An 18305-nucleotide genomic window follows, 5' to 3' on the forward strand; every position below is an offset into this window, starting at 1 on the left:
CATCCGGTTGCGTCTCCATATTCAGTTGTCGGCCTCAAACAAACACACCAAATCATTTGTTCCGGACAGGTTATTATAACTCGACCCCTGTTTTCTTTATTCAAATATCTCTGTTGTAGTCTATGTAGGGTGAAATATGTATTTTATACATATTTTATACATGCTAATGTATATTCACGTCCGAACTCAATATACAGCACATGTTTTCGCTTAAATTCACACAAAATTGCGTCATGGAAAACAGTATATGAACTTTGTATTGTTTCCCTTTTCCCTATAAACATTAGCAGAATTGCTATTTGTACATCAAAAGACACTGACGCGTTTGAGTCTATAGACACCATAAACTATAATACAGGAGCTCTGTAATACTGCAAGCTAGTAGTCAGTTTTTGTTGAAATTGTTTTTGAGGCTCTGTGTAGTATCCCATGAAGCATCCTCAGTCAATACTAGTGAGGGTTTACACTGTTTCTCTTTTCTGTTTGCTATGCATCTTCACAAGTTCTGAGACTTTTTCAACGCCACATTACATAATGTGACTAGTGCACCAGCATTACCAGACCTTCTGTACTTTTGTCAGCTGCTTCACGCTGCCTTGAAAAAACTGTAAGTTCTTTTTTTTTTTGTAATGTGATGTTGTCACTCAAACCACATTACAAAGTAAAACCTCAGAAATGGTTGGGTTGAAATGTTATTTATAATTTGACTGATTAAAGTAATATACTTAATTGATTGACGAACTTATATTTCAATCTTAAATTTAAACATTGTAGTTGATGATACTGTAACTGATTGAATATGAGTGTATTAATCCTTCATACATAATGAGGGTCATGGGGTTCATGAGGGAGCTAGAGCCAGTGCCAGCAGAACTGGAGAGGGTAAGGGAAGCATCGTGGCCTCCTGCTTGGGGCAGCAAAGCATGCAACCCATTGGGATGATGTCTTTTATGTTTGTATGCAGTGTCCTTTTTACACCATACACAGTGCTGCATGTTCTTCCTACACAAAATTCAGTCTCAGTTTCATCAGTCCACAACACCAGTAGTTTCCCAGTAGTGTTGTGGAGTGTCAAGGTGTTCATTGGAAAACTTCAAGCTCGCAGAGATGCTTTTATTTGGAGAGCAGCTCCTTCCTCTGTGGCGTCCTGCCATGGAAACCATGCTCCATGATACCATATACGATGATTTGCCTGTAGTAGACTCATGAACAGAGATGTTAACCAGCTCCAATGATTCTTTTTAGCCTTCAGCTGTTACTCTGTGTTCATTTTACCTCCCTAATCATTCTGTGTTGCGCTTCTGGAGCCATCTTAGCTGAGCACCGACTTCTATGGAGAGTTGCCACAAAACTCAAACGTCCCCATTTGTGTGTGTGTGTAAATAGTCTATGTCAAGAGGATTATTTGTCACATTCAGTGATGATGTTTACATTATGTGTCCCTCAATTTGTGCAGCTAAGTTTGCCACATGTCCCTCTCACAAGAATCTTTAGTTGTCATCAAGCTCTGTGTCGTTTGGTAATAACTAACCACATTTCTTGAAGTATTCCATTTTGATAATATTATATTTGTTACATTTTAAGAGGAAGTGCATCTCTGTCTCTACCTCACCTGGTGTGCAGTGACCTCAGGGTCTTTCCTCTATTGGTAGCTGGGACTTCTTGTGGCCTCCTTTCTCTGCGGTCACTGGTCACTGTGTCTATATTTGGTCAGGATCTGTCTCTGCTTTGTATCTCTGAAAGTGATGAGATACTTCCCCAGTTTATGGTTTAGGGCCAGATAGCAATTGAGTTGCAATTTTGTTTTTTGAGCTTAGGTTTGATTCGTCCAATTTTCCAGATAGCCATCTTTTGTTAATTTAATAATTTTTTTGAGTCTGATTAGTGGTTGGAAAGTCGTGCTTGCCTGATGTTGAACAGTACTGGGTGTTATTTGATGAGTAAGTCTCAGGACTGGCTGACAGAAGGGACTCTTTTGGGGGTTCAACTCTTTGATATGGCTTTGTAACTCTTTCCAGCTTTATGCAAATCAGCAATTCTTGATCATCATTTTGCTGAGATTTCTTTTTTGCAAGGCATGACTCACATCCGCAGATGCTTCTTGTGAATAGCAAACTCAAAATGAATGTGTCTCTAACTCACTTGTCCAATCTTGTTTCCTTTCGACTCCACGAAACTACTGACTCATTAGCCGAGGAGTTCGCACTTTTTCCTACCAACACTGGGAATGTTTGAATTGACTCTTTCAATATGGACAAAAACAGCACAATAATTTGTGTCTTATTCCTTAAAATAGATTGTGTTCGTTCATACATGAAGATCTGACCATATTTAAAACAAATTTATATAAATGCAGGTAATTCAAAAGGGTTCACCTACTTTTTCTTGCCATATTATACAGCATGACAAAAGCACTTATCAAAACAATAAGTTGCAGTTTTTTATGGGATACTTCAGTCTCCTTCCACACATTGTCTTTTCAAGGCTTTTCTTCACCTTGTGGAGTTGTGATGGTTGTAGTTGGAGAAATAAAAGTAATCATAATTTATCCTATGAGAAAAATTTAACATTTACTATGGTTTTATGATGAATTCGTAGAATGTTGGGAATATATACTGTTAGCTGGAGGTTCATCAGACAAATCAATTGGGGGTCTGGGGTCTAATGTCACTCTGTCTGGGGATCCTTGACCCACAACTACACCACTTTCAAATCAGGCCAGACAACATTCTGTATTTCTGTGTGATCAGCTTCAGCAACATCAAAATGTCAGAGCACATTTCCTGTTCTGATTTCATATCCATTAATTCTCTGTTGTATGTTGTCATCATTAGTGCTGCAAAGCCACCGGTCTGTTGTCTGCATATCATCTATTATTTCCCCCCTAAATTCCCTTCCTCCTGCATGAGCACAGTGGAAAACAAACAGACGCTCATTAGCATGTGTGACCCGTTGGTGGTAAACAGGCTTATTTCCACATGAGTGCAGTGCGAGAATGGATTCCACCGGGACAGTCGAGGTAGGTGGGCCCACCGGCTGCCTTCATAGGGACTTTAATAGGCACTTAACAAATGCAAGTGGACAGGCACAACATTCTCTGGCACAGGGGGGTCATGTTGGTACAGTGAGCACTTGTTAGAGGGTGACTCACTGTATTTGGACTCTTGGGTGGCCACTGATATTCACTTCATTTTTAATGTGCATTTCTTTTTCTCTCAGTGCTAATTGTTGGATTGTGACGGATGCCGAGTGCTGTCTGCCAGAGCTGAGGTAATGTGTGGCGTTCAAATAATGCCTCTGTGCTCTGCTCCATGAAGTGATGAAAGCGGCCTGCAATTACAGGGATAATCAAAACTGTCAGGGACTCTTCTATGGACGGTTTTGTTTACTGTCTGCTTCTCTCACAGCATCACAAGCTGCTGGCCCTCCCCTTCCTCAGCCTGGGCCTCAGACCTCAAAAGATCATTGCAACTGTACCTGTCTGTTTTTCAAAGTTAAAGTCACACTGACTTTTAATGAGTTGTTTTAAATCCCCACATATGATGGGCATGGCCCCTATATATTCACTTCACAAGGATACAGCAGGACTGCATATGCCAAGAAAATGAAATTTTAACCCATGACTATGGAAGGAACAAAATGGAAGGAATAAAATTTATATATTCATACTTTCTTGAGCAAATCAGTATAAATTCTACCCCCCCCCCACACTTTTATTTTACTGCAGATTCGAAGACTGCAGTTGGTTTCTTCCCCCTCAAGATGGCAGCATTTCGGTGTCTTTACGTGATGAGATGAATTTGAGGGGCTAATTTTCCAAAATGTTAAATGTTTATTATGGAAAAATTCCCATACATACGCGTCTATATGTGATTTTATTGTAAGTCAGTTGAAATATAATAGGAATTCTACCTACATTAAGAACAATTAAACAACCGCATATCATATTATAACTATGGTCACATATTGTTTATGTCTAGTTAACAGTAAGACAGACATAACATAGACATTTGGTTTCATTAATATGGGCATTAACATATGAGATGCGAGTGGTATTTGTACATCTATGAATGACAAGCCTATAACACACTAAACTAAAGATACCTCTGTGCTTGCATAGATTGATTAAGAGTTTAATTACAGGTGGTGCAGACAGGCACGATCTCAGCATAGGAAGCCCTCCGCTGAGTATTTGTGAAAAGCAAAACAACCCTGATCCTGGATCAGTATCCCGGATTTCCATCACACCGCGTCGTAAACGGAGTCGCTACGGCGGTGAGCAGAGAGGAGAAGTAAGCACGAGGTCTCACTCTGACTGCATTTCTGATCTATCGGACGATGTGCACTTCCATGAACAGGGCGGCAAATGAATGATTTCGTCAATTTGGAGAGTGTTTATTTATGTGCTTCTATTTGATGAGTGACGGTCCACCTTATAATTGCTTCTGGTGTTTCTACTGTGAGTGTTGGAGGAAATATGGCGTAGTAATATTGTTCTCTATTGCAAAAAATAATGATAGAGCGATGAGATATGGAGTCCTGATGCAAATATTATTTACGGTTTGTTCGGACCAAGACACTGTAAACATACACAGATAAAACTGGACTTCTTGTGATGAGTACCAGAACGGTAACTATGGTAACTGCTCTCCAATGGTGGCTAAACTGCAGTAGGAGCGACGCCCACTTTCACAGACTGGAAGGCGGGGCAGAAGTTCGAGTGATTCATCTTTAGAAACAGAGACGATCTCTGCGCACGGCGCCGTGTTTACAGCGAACACGGCAGACTGCAGACTGACCGAAAGAGACTGTGTATGTACCTGTACATTAATCTGTCTAGCTATACGACCTGTTCAGCTATCTATCGACGGAGGGCATTAGACAACCAAAGGACTTGACTGACTCAGAGCAACAAGGTCAAATACTCAATTTTCCGTTGATTTGAAGGTGAATTACAGCTACCACAACAACGCGGTGCGTGTGTGCATGATGAGCGGCTGAGGAGGAGGAGGAGGAGGAGAAGGAGGCTGCGGTCTGAAACCAGATTTTATCCTGGATATTTCGAAACAAACGTCGTCGTTCACACAGGGCGGCAGTGTATCAATTTGATATGTTATTATATTCCCCAGACCGCCTCTTTCCATCCCGATTTTAAGGGGGTCTGACCCGTTTTCTGCCTCCTGAGGATCCTCCAGCAGCGGGACGTTGAACGTTTTTTCCTCCAGATATGGAGTGTGAAGATGCGGATTACAGAGGAATCCCCACCGCTGGTTTAGCCGCATTGGTTTCATTATACACATCAATGCGGTGTTGTTTTCGGCAGTAATAAAAAGAACAATGAATACACATTTTCTTGCCAGCGAAATAAATCGGTGATTTTGGAGCACGACTGGACTCCCATTAGCAAACGTGAGAGCTATCCTGCTAGCCTGTTTGTAGTAACGTTAGCTATTAGCTCATTTAGCCGGCTAACAGCTAAAAGGTGCTGGCTGAAGATTTAAAAAGCGTTTTAAGAATTTTGACCACGTTGTGCCGACGTTTTTTCCCCGTCAACATATTTATTTACATGGTTTGGGAGGATTTACTCATCCAGGAATGAGGTCTCGAACGGAAAGGAACCGCTTGACCTTGTTTTGGGGTCTGATGCTGGGTCTGTCGTCCTGCCTCCGGCCCGCCACCGCAGAGAGTAAGTAATGCTACTCCCCACTACTACACACGGGGAAACATTGTTTTTTTTTTCATGCGCCATGCTCCAGCACTCTTCACATACGTTAAATAAAGTTACGATGAAAACACCTTGTCTTACAGCATACATTGTATTATATATCTAATATGGAAATAGAGACATCAGTGTTTTCTTAGTAATTTACACATCACTTTTGTGCATTTATGGCGAAAATATTCAGAAAGATTAGTATATTGGAAATGGACAAGAATAAATCTTGTATGCCACGGTGTGGTTATGAGGTTATAGGAGGAGAAGATTTGAATTTACATTAAGCATCTCACAATATAGTACTATATATGTATGGAGAAAATAGAATTTCGTTTAGTGGGTAAAATCATTTAATATTTTATTGTTTAAGTTGTGCAAATAAGTGTAGGTAATTTGGTTATGGTGAATGCTGTGTCTACTAGCAAAGTCTAGTTATAATGTTGTAATTTGTTTTTTTCAAACACACCACAAAATAAGTCAGTTTAAGTGTGTTGGTAAATAACTTTACCATGACTCAGCCAGTGGAGAAAGTCAGTCAAGCTGTAGAGTATATACACCACACTGTCAGCTCTGAGTCATAATGTGGTGAATCATAATCAACAAGAAATGGAAGGTATCTGTAAAAAAAAAAAAATGATTTGAGAAATAAAAAAAGTGGGTAATTGAGTTTATTCAGGCTTGTCCTTCCTCTGCTGCAAAAATGTGATAAATTATTTTCAGATTGAAAAGTTCTGCAAAATGTGGGCAAGCATAAGTCTGTTGTCCCTTGACCTGTTTGTACCAAGAACCTTGGCAAAGTCAGCTGTTTATACACTAGATAAAAAATGACAACAAATAATAAATAAGCTAACGCAGGCAGGGAAACTACATATATTTTTTCATTGATGTGTTTCAGAACTTGTTAGAGGAGGATGGGGAAGCCCAGTGTTAATGCATGGCTTTAGAGTCCTGCCCAGTCCATCTGGGATCTGAGAGGGGCAGCATACAGTAAGAAGTTAAGGGTTTAGACTCAGGTCTGTGCTATGGAAGAACTTGGTCTCTTATATGGCCTCATATTTCATTAGCTTACTGAGGTTTTCTGATGAGATAATGTAGACCTGACCTAACCTGACTGGAGAAACACAACTTTTGCGTGTAGGTGTTTTTTTTTTTTTTTTTTTTATAAAAGGCTGTCCATTTTAATATCACTCCCAGAAGATTTACTGAAACTACATCAACGAACACTGTTTGTTCTATGACTATGCTTTTTCCTGAGTACACTTGTCATTTATTCTCCTTTGCTGAACAAACCTGGAGATACCTTGACCTTGGAAATATTTTCATGAATACCAGACTGCTGCAGTTGCGTTGAGCAGGCACAGCAACATCCTCCCATCAGGCAAAAAATAGCAAAAACATATAGACTGTAGTCCAATGATAATTCACTGAAGTAAACTATACTGCTTTGAACTCACAGCTTCTGTTAGCTTGAAAACCTTAAAATGTAACGAATTTAAAGCTTCTATATTTATGTCTTCACAACTGAAATTTTTCCATGTTTCCAGATATACTGTAAACCAGGCTTCCCGATTCATCCCATTCATCATGACATGTTGGGGAGGGGTGGGTCAGGGGGTTGAACCAGGGTCTGGGTTTTAAAATAGACCAAGCCAAAGTACATTCACAAGCAAAACAGACTAAGTTCTGTTGATTGGAAAGAGTGAGGAGCTTGTGAACTGTGTGTTATGGGGTTTACTGTTAGCCCCAGTGGTTACAGGACAAACCTGGGAAAAGCAGAGAGGTGCTCCCATCAAAATCCTACATTTATTCTCACTCCTATGTGGAGCTGTCTAAAGGTTCCTTGTGTGGCTAAACTCTGAGCATTCCTGCTGGTTTACTGTATCAGTTGGGACTAAAGGGCAGCTGGCAGATCTTGGTTAAGGTCCTGCTGCTGCAGACACAGCTTTTCAGATGAACAAGTTTTGTCTGTCAAGAATGATCTTTTGCTAATGCTTCTTGGTGCATTTCTTCTCACCTTGCCTTTCATGTGGAAAAGAATTTATGTATACGTTCCCCCTCGGGCAGTTTGTCACTAACAGGATGTAAATGAGGAGTAAACACAGTTGCTGCAGTCTAGTGGCAGTGAATGAAACACCAACTTAGAGGGCGTATTGCTTCCTATTTCTTTTTGTATTGGGCTTCTATTGGATTTCCTCTGATTGGCTGTGGAGAGTTTCCCTGCTGCAGCCAGCTGGGAAAAAGGTTATCAAACGTAAATATGTGATTGGGAGCTTCATCAAAGCTGCAGAGATAGGCTTGTGTACTCAGCTGTTTTAAAATGTGTCATTGTGGGAGGAAAGGGAGGGGGAGTTATTAAGCTGCTACACCTGCTATCGGTATTTTCATATAGCTGATGCAGAAGATGCAAAATTTGATCAGAAACTTTTGTTTAGGATTCTCACGAGCATGGTCAGGAGCAGTTCCCATGAAATATGGCCATACTGGCATTGCAGTGAGGCCACAGAGGGTGAAGCGTCGAGACTGTTGTGATGTAACACCACTAGGCAGTATGTCTTTGTACAGGCCCGGGTGTTGGGATTGAATTAACAGGTATGCAGCTTGCTGAGGGCCGCTGACAGTGTGCACTGACAAGTAGATTACAGAGAAAGACATAACTGCCATACCAGTGCACTGCCTGCCTTAAATCACACCAGCAGCTCTCATGTCCTGTCGAGAGAAGATTTAAACACTCTTAACATGTCTAATCATTTAAAAATGTAGCTGTGAACTCTTTTCAATGTGAGAAGCAAATTATACCCAGTTCACATTTCAACACATTTTAGCTGGACACTGGTACACTACAAGCAACTAGCCACAGCTCCTGTATGCTGTGAAACTTATGTCACAAGCAGGGGGAAAAGACGTCAACTTTGGGAAAGTTTTTACATTGGAAATACTGGTTGTCTGTAGAGTTTTGGGGGAAAATATAGGGGAAATATAGGGCTGTTTAAAATTTGTTTTAGCCAGTTTACTAACTTAGTTTTGACAAATGGTCCCAACTTTCATTTGTGGTTATGATGTATCACTATCTGCCCCTTTTTCTTAGTGTCTGGTGATGCTTTTAGTAGGTATTTCTACATGTTCTTGAAAATACTCAATGACTGTACCAGTTGGAGAAGTGTGAAGTGGCATAGGATTGGATAATATGTGTAATGTAGTGTAGGGATGCCCCTTTTTCTTTCCTCTTTTTACTATGTAATACCCCTGCTGGGTTTAATTTTCCAGGTCACATTAGGTCTGAAATGTAAAATACAATGTAAGGAGCTTTTCCATGTGAGAATTTACATCCACTTGAGATTAACAGTGTATGAACTGTCTATATTTTTATTGCTGTCTTCCCTGGTGATGACACGTCTGGCCTGCCCTGTAGTCGCCTACACTTGTTGCTTCATGCTCTGTATGCAGTTTTAAAACCAAGATGTAAAATAAGATTTATTGTCCTAAAGATCAAAGACAACGAATGACAGTGCTTCCCTTTCTCTGAGCTGCATTTAGGTCTGCTGTGACACCAGGAATATTTAATACCCCTTTCACACAGTAGATGCTGGTTTTGACTTGACTATGTTGGAGTGAACTTCAGCCACAGCTGAGCTTAGTTTTAAGGCATCTCTCCTGGAGTCATGGTAGAGAGTTGGTCACCTGTACAGAAACATGTGATTTTTAGTCATTTTCTTTCATTGCCCAAAAGGGAAAGGACAAAGTTTCTGAAAGTTTGTAGTGACCAATCAATCCTTAAGAGATTCTACTCTCACATGTGTTTTAATTTGATTTATCACTTGCCTGCAGCTTGTATTTGGGTTAGTGTCATGCAATCATAGTAGCTTTTCTGTCTGTGCGTGCATGACTCCAGTGCGGCTGTCCAGTGGATATGTTTACAGCCATTGAGCTGCATGACTAAAAGATCCTGATTACTTAGCTATCATGTTCATGAACACTGGTCATTCTTATTTGAGGGTAAAAAAAAGTATAGCTTTATGGACCATTTTTGACCAGAACAAAACTCATAATTATTTTAAAAATTTTCCTGATCCTGCAGTAAAGGATTTCATTGTTAAAGCTAAAATCTGAGAATATAAAGCGGTGATATTTATGTGAAGTTGATAAGTTACTTTCCCAGGTTTGTGATGTGTCATGTTGCGCTAGGCTGTCAAGTTGTGACGGGCAATTTTCATTGCCAGCAGAAAGGTTCATGGTGTTCTTTGGGAAATGAAACTGGGTTCTACCTCAGTGTGTAATTAGTTAGAAAATGGTGAGGAACTTGAAAACAAAACAAATTTGATACAGATACACTACTGCTTTTTACTTACTTTTAAAATTATACAGTCACTTGTACAACACATGGATATGTGTTGTACAAATGACTGCTGGATGTGCTGCTGGAATATGTATAGCCAGCAGCACAGTGCTCTAACTCCAAGTTTTACTCATAGGGCAATCCCTTAATAAAAACTGACATTTATACTCATTAAACCTGCTATGCCAGCCTCCATGTTTAATTGTAAAATGTTGTAATGAAGAAAACAATGTATTGTTTGCTGAGAATGCATTATCTTTCCTAAACCTCTTGGCGTCATATTCATACAGTAAAACTTTACAGACCAGCATTAAAGTGGTAGTGTGACAACCTGTTAGCTGGTTGGTGTGAGTTTTCCATGACTCACTGCCCTGCAGCCTTTGAAGTGTAAATCCTCCTCACAGTGATGTGCGATAATGGCCTCCATGTTTCTGTGGGTGCTGCTGGGGCTTCAGGCTAAGTATTGTTTAGAGCACAGCACACAGGTGGGAGCAAAAGCTGGAAAGGCAAACACTACACCTATCAACACCGATCATCACCATCATGCCTTACCAAACTTTTCCTGATGTGGGTTAGGATTATTCAAAGGCCACACAGAATCCAGAGCAGGGTCCTTTTTTCCATGCTTTTCTTTTATAGTTGTTTTGGTTTAGTGCATTTCTCTGTCGAAATAGAATCACACTTTACTGACTGTCTCAGTAAATATCAAAGCACCACTAAAGAAGTTAAAAACAAAACAAATGTGAACAAATCTATTTTACAACAAACATAAAAGAGCATAAATACATGTTTTTACAATTTGTTCACATCAAAGGGCAACCCTTCTTTGATGTCTGTTCTTTGATCAAAAGCCCAGACATTTCACTTCTGCAGTATATTCAATTCACTAGATCACAATGTATACAAAGACTGCTACAGGTTAAGACTTTCCCTGTTGGGGGCGCTACAATTCACGCTCAACTGTTGTTTTTTATGCATGTCAGCAGCGTGGCTCTAGGGATGGCAGGGTCAGTGTCTGTCGGTTGGTCCACATCACTGGTCCAGATTGAAATATCGAAAACAACTATTATATAAATTGCCATGGCATTCATAAGGGTTTATGTTTAGAGCATGCATTCTATTCACTTTGGTCATTCCCTGACTTTTCTACTAGCACCAACATTACATTGACGAGTGGTTTTGAGTGAAAATTCTCAACAACTTTTGGATGGATTTTCATGAAATTAAGTTCAGACATTCATGGATGAATTGTAATAACTGGTGATTTCTTAACTTTTCAACAAACTCTTATCATAAGATCAGTCAAGTTGTACTAAAAACCTGTAAAACTAATCACATTTCTGCCAGTCTCAGCTGTGCTTTGGGTTTAGTGCCAATTAGCATGCTAAAATAAGATAGTGAATGTAAAACATTGTAAACATTATAAACATGTTAGCATTGTTGTTTTGTGTGATGCTTTCTGCTAAATGCTAATATTATGCTAACATTAGCATTTAGCACAAAGCATCACTGTGCCTCACAGAGCTCCCACCGTGGCTGCAGACTCTTGTTTCATGAAGAATGATGTTGCCATAGCACTTGTGAAACTCCCCCATGATTCTTTTTGCCCTTTGTTTTACAAGCTGTTTTATCACAAATACTGTATTTAATCATCTGACAGTGTGTACATGTTTTATGGATGATACCTTTTCTAGCGGAACAGTTTACAGGCCTTTAATGTCATTGTATTCTGAAAGCTTCATAAAAGCAGATGTGAAACAAAAAATTGGGGTCATTTTAGGTAAACACAAAAGCAACAATAACCTGAAAGCAGAACAATCCAAACTTTATTGCACTGTTAACCTAAGCTTGAATTTACTTTGTCACACCATGTTAAGTTGGCATTGAAAATGAGAACAGCAAGGCAAACATGTTCTGTCAACAACAGCACAGCTCAAGTGTACTGTCAATATTAAAAAGTGTATTGGATAAACATCTCTTTGTAAATATCACTATTTCAGGAATGGAGAACATCATTTTGTATATTCTTTCATTTAACAGCTATTTATTGCAAAGAGTGAGTCAGTAAATTATGAAATATCCAGATCATTTTTAAGAATGTTCTCATGTAATTGTTTTTCTGCATAGCTTAAAAAAACAAGCAGGGCTATTTTATTTATCCTGTTATGATGATGAAAGTGTTATGATTACTGTGGAGAGCATGCAATAAAAAGACAGCAAAGAAATAAAACAGAATAAAGTACTTAATTACTTAACTACTTAATATGAGGCACCTGAGCTAAATTTCAAGTGTCATAACAAGGGGCAATGTGATATTTCACTTTTTGCTTTTGAATAAATTTGCAAAAAATTCTAAAATTCTTTTTTAGCTTTGTTATTATGGGCCATTGAGTGTATATTGATGATGGAGGAAAATATTTTTTTTTAATTTTTAGCATAAGGCTATTACATAACAAAATGTATGAACCCTCTCTGAATGTATTGTATGTTACTGTTGAATATAAGGCTTCACACAGTCATCTCACTCTCTCCTTCTGTTTCGCCCTGCAGTCTGCGGTCCCAGCATCGACATTGGCAACGACATAAGTGAATTCAGGCGTTTAGAGAACTGCACAGTGGTGGAGGGCTACTTACAGATCCTCCTCATCGGTGACAAAAACAACAATAACGTCAACCAGGAAGTCTTCCGCTCCCTCAGCTTTCCCAAGTTAACCATGATCACTGACTACCTGCTGCTATTCCGGGTGTCCGGCCTGGACAGTCTGAGCACGCTCTTTCCCAACCTCGCCGTCATCCGCGGACGAAACCTCTTCTACAACTATGCCCTGGTAATCTTTGAGATGACCAGCCTGAAGGACATCGGCCTGTACAACCTGAGGAACATCACACGCGGCTCCATCCGAATTGAGAAGAACCCTGAGCTCTGCTACCTAGACTCCATAGACTGGTCCCTCATCATGGATGCGGAGTTCAACAACTACATTGCAGGGAACAAGCAGTCCAAGGAGTGCAGCGATGTTTGTCCAGGCATCATGGAGAACAACCCTCAGTGCAGAAAGACCATGTTCAACAACAACTACAACTACCGCTGCTGGAATTCCAATCACTGTCAGAGAGGTAAGCAGACTGTCACACATGAAATCTCATCAGGGATTTGAGTGCAAATGAGCTGTGCAGACAGTCTAACCGTTGGCCTGATTTGTATAGATATGAATTTGGGAGTGTAATGAATGACCCAGTGCCCATAGTTAAGGCCTGCAACCTGTCACTTTAGTTGTTTTGTTTGTCAAGGAAGCTGGTTGTAATGCATGATTGACTTGCCTGACTTGCAGATCCTTGCTGTAATATATCTCGGATGTTTATCCAAGTTAAGAACACAGAGAAGGAGATAAACAGGTGTCAGTTCAGACTGCAATTTTGCCTCAGCCCATGTTGTTGCTATGCAAGATTTTCAGCAACTACTGCTGTCAAATGTCAACATCTTCTTACTTAAGGATGGTGACCTGTGCACTGCACATACACAGTGCACTGCGAGAGAGAGAGAGGCCGTATGTCACACATCTGGGTGTCTTGTGATAGTTATTTTGTGCCATCCAGATGCATCAGATGGTGTTTTCACCTGCTTAAACAAACTGATTTTTAATGCAGTAAATGCTTCAAAGTTTGATTAAACCACTCCAAGCACAATGACTGTGGTAGTCTCCCTCTAATTTTGTGTTCAGACTGCAGTGTTTTAGATGACTTGTTTTGCTGGTGCATTTCAGACAATGTGTTTTGGCTGACTTCGTGTGTGTGTCTGGCTGAATTGTTTCCCTGGTGACTGGCGCCTTGCTGCAGACTCAGCATGTTGATGTTTTCAGTCTTGTGACATGAAACTGTCGCTGGACTGGCCTGGATTGCATGCATGTACACACACGCGTGGTCTACATCATCAAAACACACTTGAAGCGCAGATAGGGATACAGGCAGGCACACACATAAACAGGCAAATTACAGACATGCAAATATGTCTGACATACACACATACGCCTGGCCTGCTTTGTGGGTTGTTGGAGTGGCAGAGTGTGGGCACGCTGGAAAAGAAATCTGGAGGTGGAATATGCTGGAGGAAGACATGTTGGATGGATGTAGGTGTTGGAGGATGATCCAGGGGGTGTCAAGTAGAGGAGCAGAACTCTGTGCTATTTATCATTTCTCTCGTCAACAGGAAATCTCTAGAGTCCACAATAAGATGTAGACCCTTCCTCTTTATTTGTGTTTGTGCAAACATACATTTAAAATTCTGGTAATTTATTTGACCATTGGTGACGTCTTTCAGCATCAATCAAATGAGCTGTAATTCATATATCATCAATGTTACAACCAACTAGAGCTTGGAGTGAAAGTTTATCTAAGGTTTATATTGTGTGAGACTAGGGATTGTTTGAGATTTTGGTTAATGTTGTAGCTTGAAGGTCATTACATCCTGGACTTTAAAAAAAAAAAAAAAAATTTATAAAGTAATCTGACGGGTGATAAAGATATTGACGTTAACATTTTGTCTATATGTACCAGTTGCACAAGCAGCCAGTGGAAAGGAGGTCAAGTGTAACAGTGTTGTATAGACACAGTGCTGTTTCTCCTGGTAAGAGGCCATCTTTCTGTCTCCAGTCTAGACTACAACATGTTGTTTTTCAGAGGGTGGGGGGTGGTGAAGGATAGGAAATAGATTGAACATTATTTTTAAATAGGCAATAACTAATGCTAAATACCTTGGGTGGTAGTGCTTCTATTACCAGCGCTACTGCCACAGCTGCTGCTGCTTACTATTGCCTCAACTACTAAAGCCCCTTCTTCGACATCAGGCTTTTGTCAGCAATGTGAAAGGGTACAATCAGCATTCAATTCAGCACCCGGGTCAAATGACAGTAGTCACGGGTATTTATGGGCTGTGGCTCCAATCGGCAGATTTTTAAAATGCACAATCATGGACCGAAGTGCCTCACATGGAGGCTACAACATTTGTAAGAGCACCAATACATGAAACGTGACGGATCCATTTTGCCACTCAGCACAGGAGCTAACAGTTCCCTCTTTCTCCCCGGTGCATGTATGTGCATGTGATGACATTGCTCCCTGCTGTCAGGTTTACCTAATTTTGGTTTGAAAGGGCTATAAGCCATCTGCTGCTGCTGCAACAACTACTACTACTACCACTTACCCACTTTAGATTTCAGTATTATTTGGGTTTTTTCCGATACTGGTGCAACAATGATAGTTTTAAAATGGTACCAGTGGCTCAATGGTCCCTGAGCTGATACGATAGCAGAGAATGTCTTTTATTATTGCTAATAAATCAAGCATTTGTTAACTTGAGGGAAGGCTTCTGTCGTCGTGATCAGTTGTCTCCACATTGCCAGGGCCAGGGACGCCCACACTGCCGAGACGGCTGATGTGCTTGGCATGGAGTCATGTAAGCAGTCGAATACGCTGCATCCTTCTGCTTTCAAGATGCTTCAATAAATTTGACGTGTTCTCCCCTTTGCACGCAATTGTTTTTAAACATTTCTTGCACTTTGCAGTGTTGGAATCCTTTCGAGTGAAATACCGTTTAGCTTTAGGCATTTTAACTGTGTTTATGATAGCTACTAGCTAACAGTAGGCTACCATCAGAGCAAGTGTAATAATGTTAACTAGCAATGGCACGTGACGCTTGTATTGTCTGTAACATCTGTTTCAGAACACCAGAGGGCAAATATTTTAGTTGACAGCTCAGGCACCAAACTGAAGAACAGAAATCTGCGCTTAGTTGTTTTCAGTCCGGTAGGCACCGGTCATATAGGAACCAGCGCCATGTTGGCAACAGGTCTCAGTGATTTCTACCACTTGTTGCTACCTCTGTTAACACTACTGCAAACTCCAGTGCTGCAGCAGCTCTTCTTGTTTGCAGCAATATGATGCCACAGTCCATCAGATACTCACAGACCTCCGCTCGACTATAGTCTTGACTAACTGGTGCCTGCACAGTTGAAATGTTGCCTAGTTGAAAAATTTCTTTTAGGGGTCTCGATAATTTCACCACCCTTACTGCAAAGCCTCACGGTCGCTGTTTGTCCCCGGCCATATCTTAGAACCTGACTAACTAGACAGATTGGATACTTTCAGGCATGGCTAATGTGTTGAAGTTCAGTTGGTATCCTCCTCTCTTGAGAGGTTGACATGTTTTGTTAAGTTCAAATAGACTAAATATAGAAGAAGTGGAGAAAAGACCCTGTGAAGATGCACAAGCAGTCTACTGGGCTCCAGTGGGAGTGTGTCAGCCGGGGCAAATGGGCCATCAGTTGCCGCTGCCGCTGCCTGAAAACAGAATTGATCTCAGACAACATGAGCTCTACTGCTCTCACTGCAGAGACCGCATTGTTGTGCTATTTATTAGGCAGTTTATTGGAGAAGTCTGGTGGTTGTAAAGCCAGGCTTCATTAAAGTAAGGAAGGCCGATGGCTGAGTAGTCGAGCTGGCTGACCAAACAGCGCTGATTTCCTCAAGTTGGTGTCTGGCAGCTCCGGTACCTGCAGATCAGAGGCTGCCTACATGTATGCTCGGCAATCCAGTGTGTGATAGTAGTATGTTGCAATAAAGAGAGTAAAGCCTGGTGCTGCTGTACTTGGATCATATGTGTTTATTTGACTTTGTACCACGGAGGATTATATTTTCATGATTGTCGTTTGTACCTTCTGATAATGTCCTCAATCAAGCTTCAGTAGTCTTATGAGGGATCTATTGTTTGAATATGTGCCTTGCTCACAGCCCTTATGCTGTGCTGACATGAAAGTCAACTTTGTGTTCAGAGGCATTGTATTTTCAGAGCTGGTCATTCATCAGATCAATAAATGACGGAAGGGAAAAGTCCTAGCCCTGTTAATATAAAGGACATGCTTTCGGCCTGAACACATTCACAAAACTGTTACAGGGAAAAGAGAGGCTTGAAGTCTGTTTCCTTCTCTGGGAAAGTGGAGTGTTTTTTAGTCGTGGTGGTGGGGGCTGCATTCTCCCGTGTTTACTTCCTTCATTTGTTTTTTGGAATCTGGTTTGGGTGTTTTGTCTCGTTCATAACTCATATGCTTCTTCTAAAGAAGAGCCATGTCTGTGCATGCTGGGACACAAACACACTGTCTCTCTCTCTCTCTCTCTCTCTCTCTCGCTTTCTTTCTCTCTCAAACACACAAACCCGCACACACGCTCACACATTGAACAGCATGGGGGATGTTTTTCCGGTGCTTTGTATGGTCTGAGGAGATGAAAGCACATCATTAAAGTACAAAGTAGGTCTTCTGGGATTTACTGGAAGGAATTTTTGTCTTTTGTTAACCCCAGGCTGAAGGGATTACACATTAAACTAGAAGGATTGTCTTCAGGGTTGTTCTTTAGCCTGCCACTAGATTAATTTACCATACTTGACATGTCAGTGTTTGCTCATTTATATTTATAGTCACTCAGCTGACATAATATCCTGATGAGACATTGGACCTCATTCATTAACGTTCTTAGTACACAAAAGTAATGTGCGTATGTAGACAGAGGGTGTTTCATGTTTGACTGACCTGCTTTTGTCTCTGTGTAAATTGATACCTGTGGTTTAATTAAGATGAAGTTGTTACTTTTCTGAGGTATTACAACTCGAGATAAGAATCATGGCTGGAAACTTCTCTATTGTGTAAAGTATTGTGTCTGACTTTGGTCACTTCTAGTGGTAGAATCCAGAAAGACAGACACATAGACAGCAGAACACCCAGTTACCCCCACACCCCCACCACCATACCAACTAGGCCTGTGCGATATAAGGAAAATCTGCGGGCTCCATCTGACAAGTGAAATGTTCACGTTCTGTGTATGAATGCAGGTTTTCCCTAAGATGCCGGAGGGCTTATGTTGAGGTTGCGGCGGTGCGAGAGCAGGGGTTCTCTCATCAGGTTTAGCTAAATAATGACATATTTTGTTTCATTGCAGCCGTTTGCTAAAATCAAAAAAGTTCATTTTATTTCTCATTAATGTACACTCAGCACCCCATCTTGACAGAAAAAAACAGAAATGTAGAAATTTTTGCAAATTTATTAAAAAAGAAAAACTGAAATATCACATGGTCATAAGTATTCAGACCCTTTGCTGTGACACTCATATTTAACTCACATGCTGTCCATTTCTTCTGATCCTCCTTGAGATGGTTCTACTCCTTCATTGGAGTCCAGCTGTGTTTAATTAAACTGATTGGACTTGATT

At 40.6% G+C, this 18305-nt stretch overlaps 1 protein-coding gene across 1 annotated transcript in view; it reads left to right on the plus strand.

The window, feature by feature from the left end:
• The first annotated feature begins 4786 nt into the window (after positions 1-4786).
• Positions 4787-18305, plus strand: part of LOC111672288 (insulin-like growth factor 1 receptor) — a 51676-nt gene continuing 38157 nt past the window's right edge. The window contains exons 1-2 of the mRNA XM_023429682.2: positions 4787-5686; positions 12600-13166. Coding sequence (XP_023285450.1) covers positions 5596-5686; positions 12600-13166 — 658 coding nt within the window. The 5' untranslated portion in view covers positions 4787-5595. The remainder of the gene's footprint in view (positions 5687-12599; positions 13167-18305) is intronic.

Source organism: Seriola lalandi, unplaced genomic scaffold (assembly GCF_002814215.2).
Source record: "Seriola lalandi dorsalis isolate HSWRI2012SDOR001 ecotype SW California unplaced genomic scaffold, Sedor1 jcf7180002054898, whole genome shotgun sequence".
Classification (NCBI taxonomy): domain Eukaryota; kingdom Metazoa; phylum Chordata; class Actinopteri; order Carangiformes; family Carangidae; genus Seriola; species Seriola lalandi.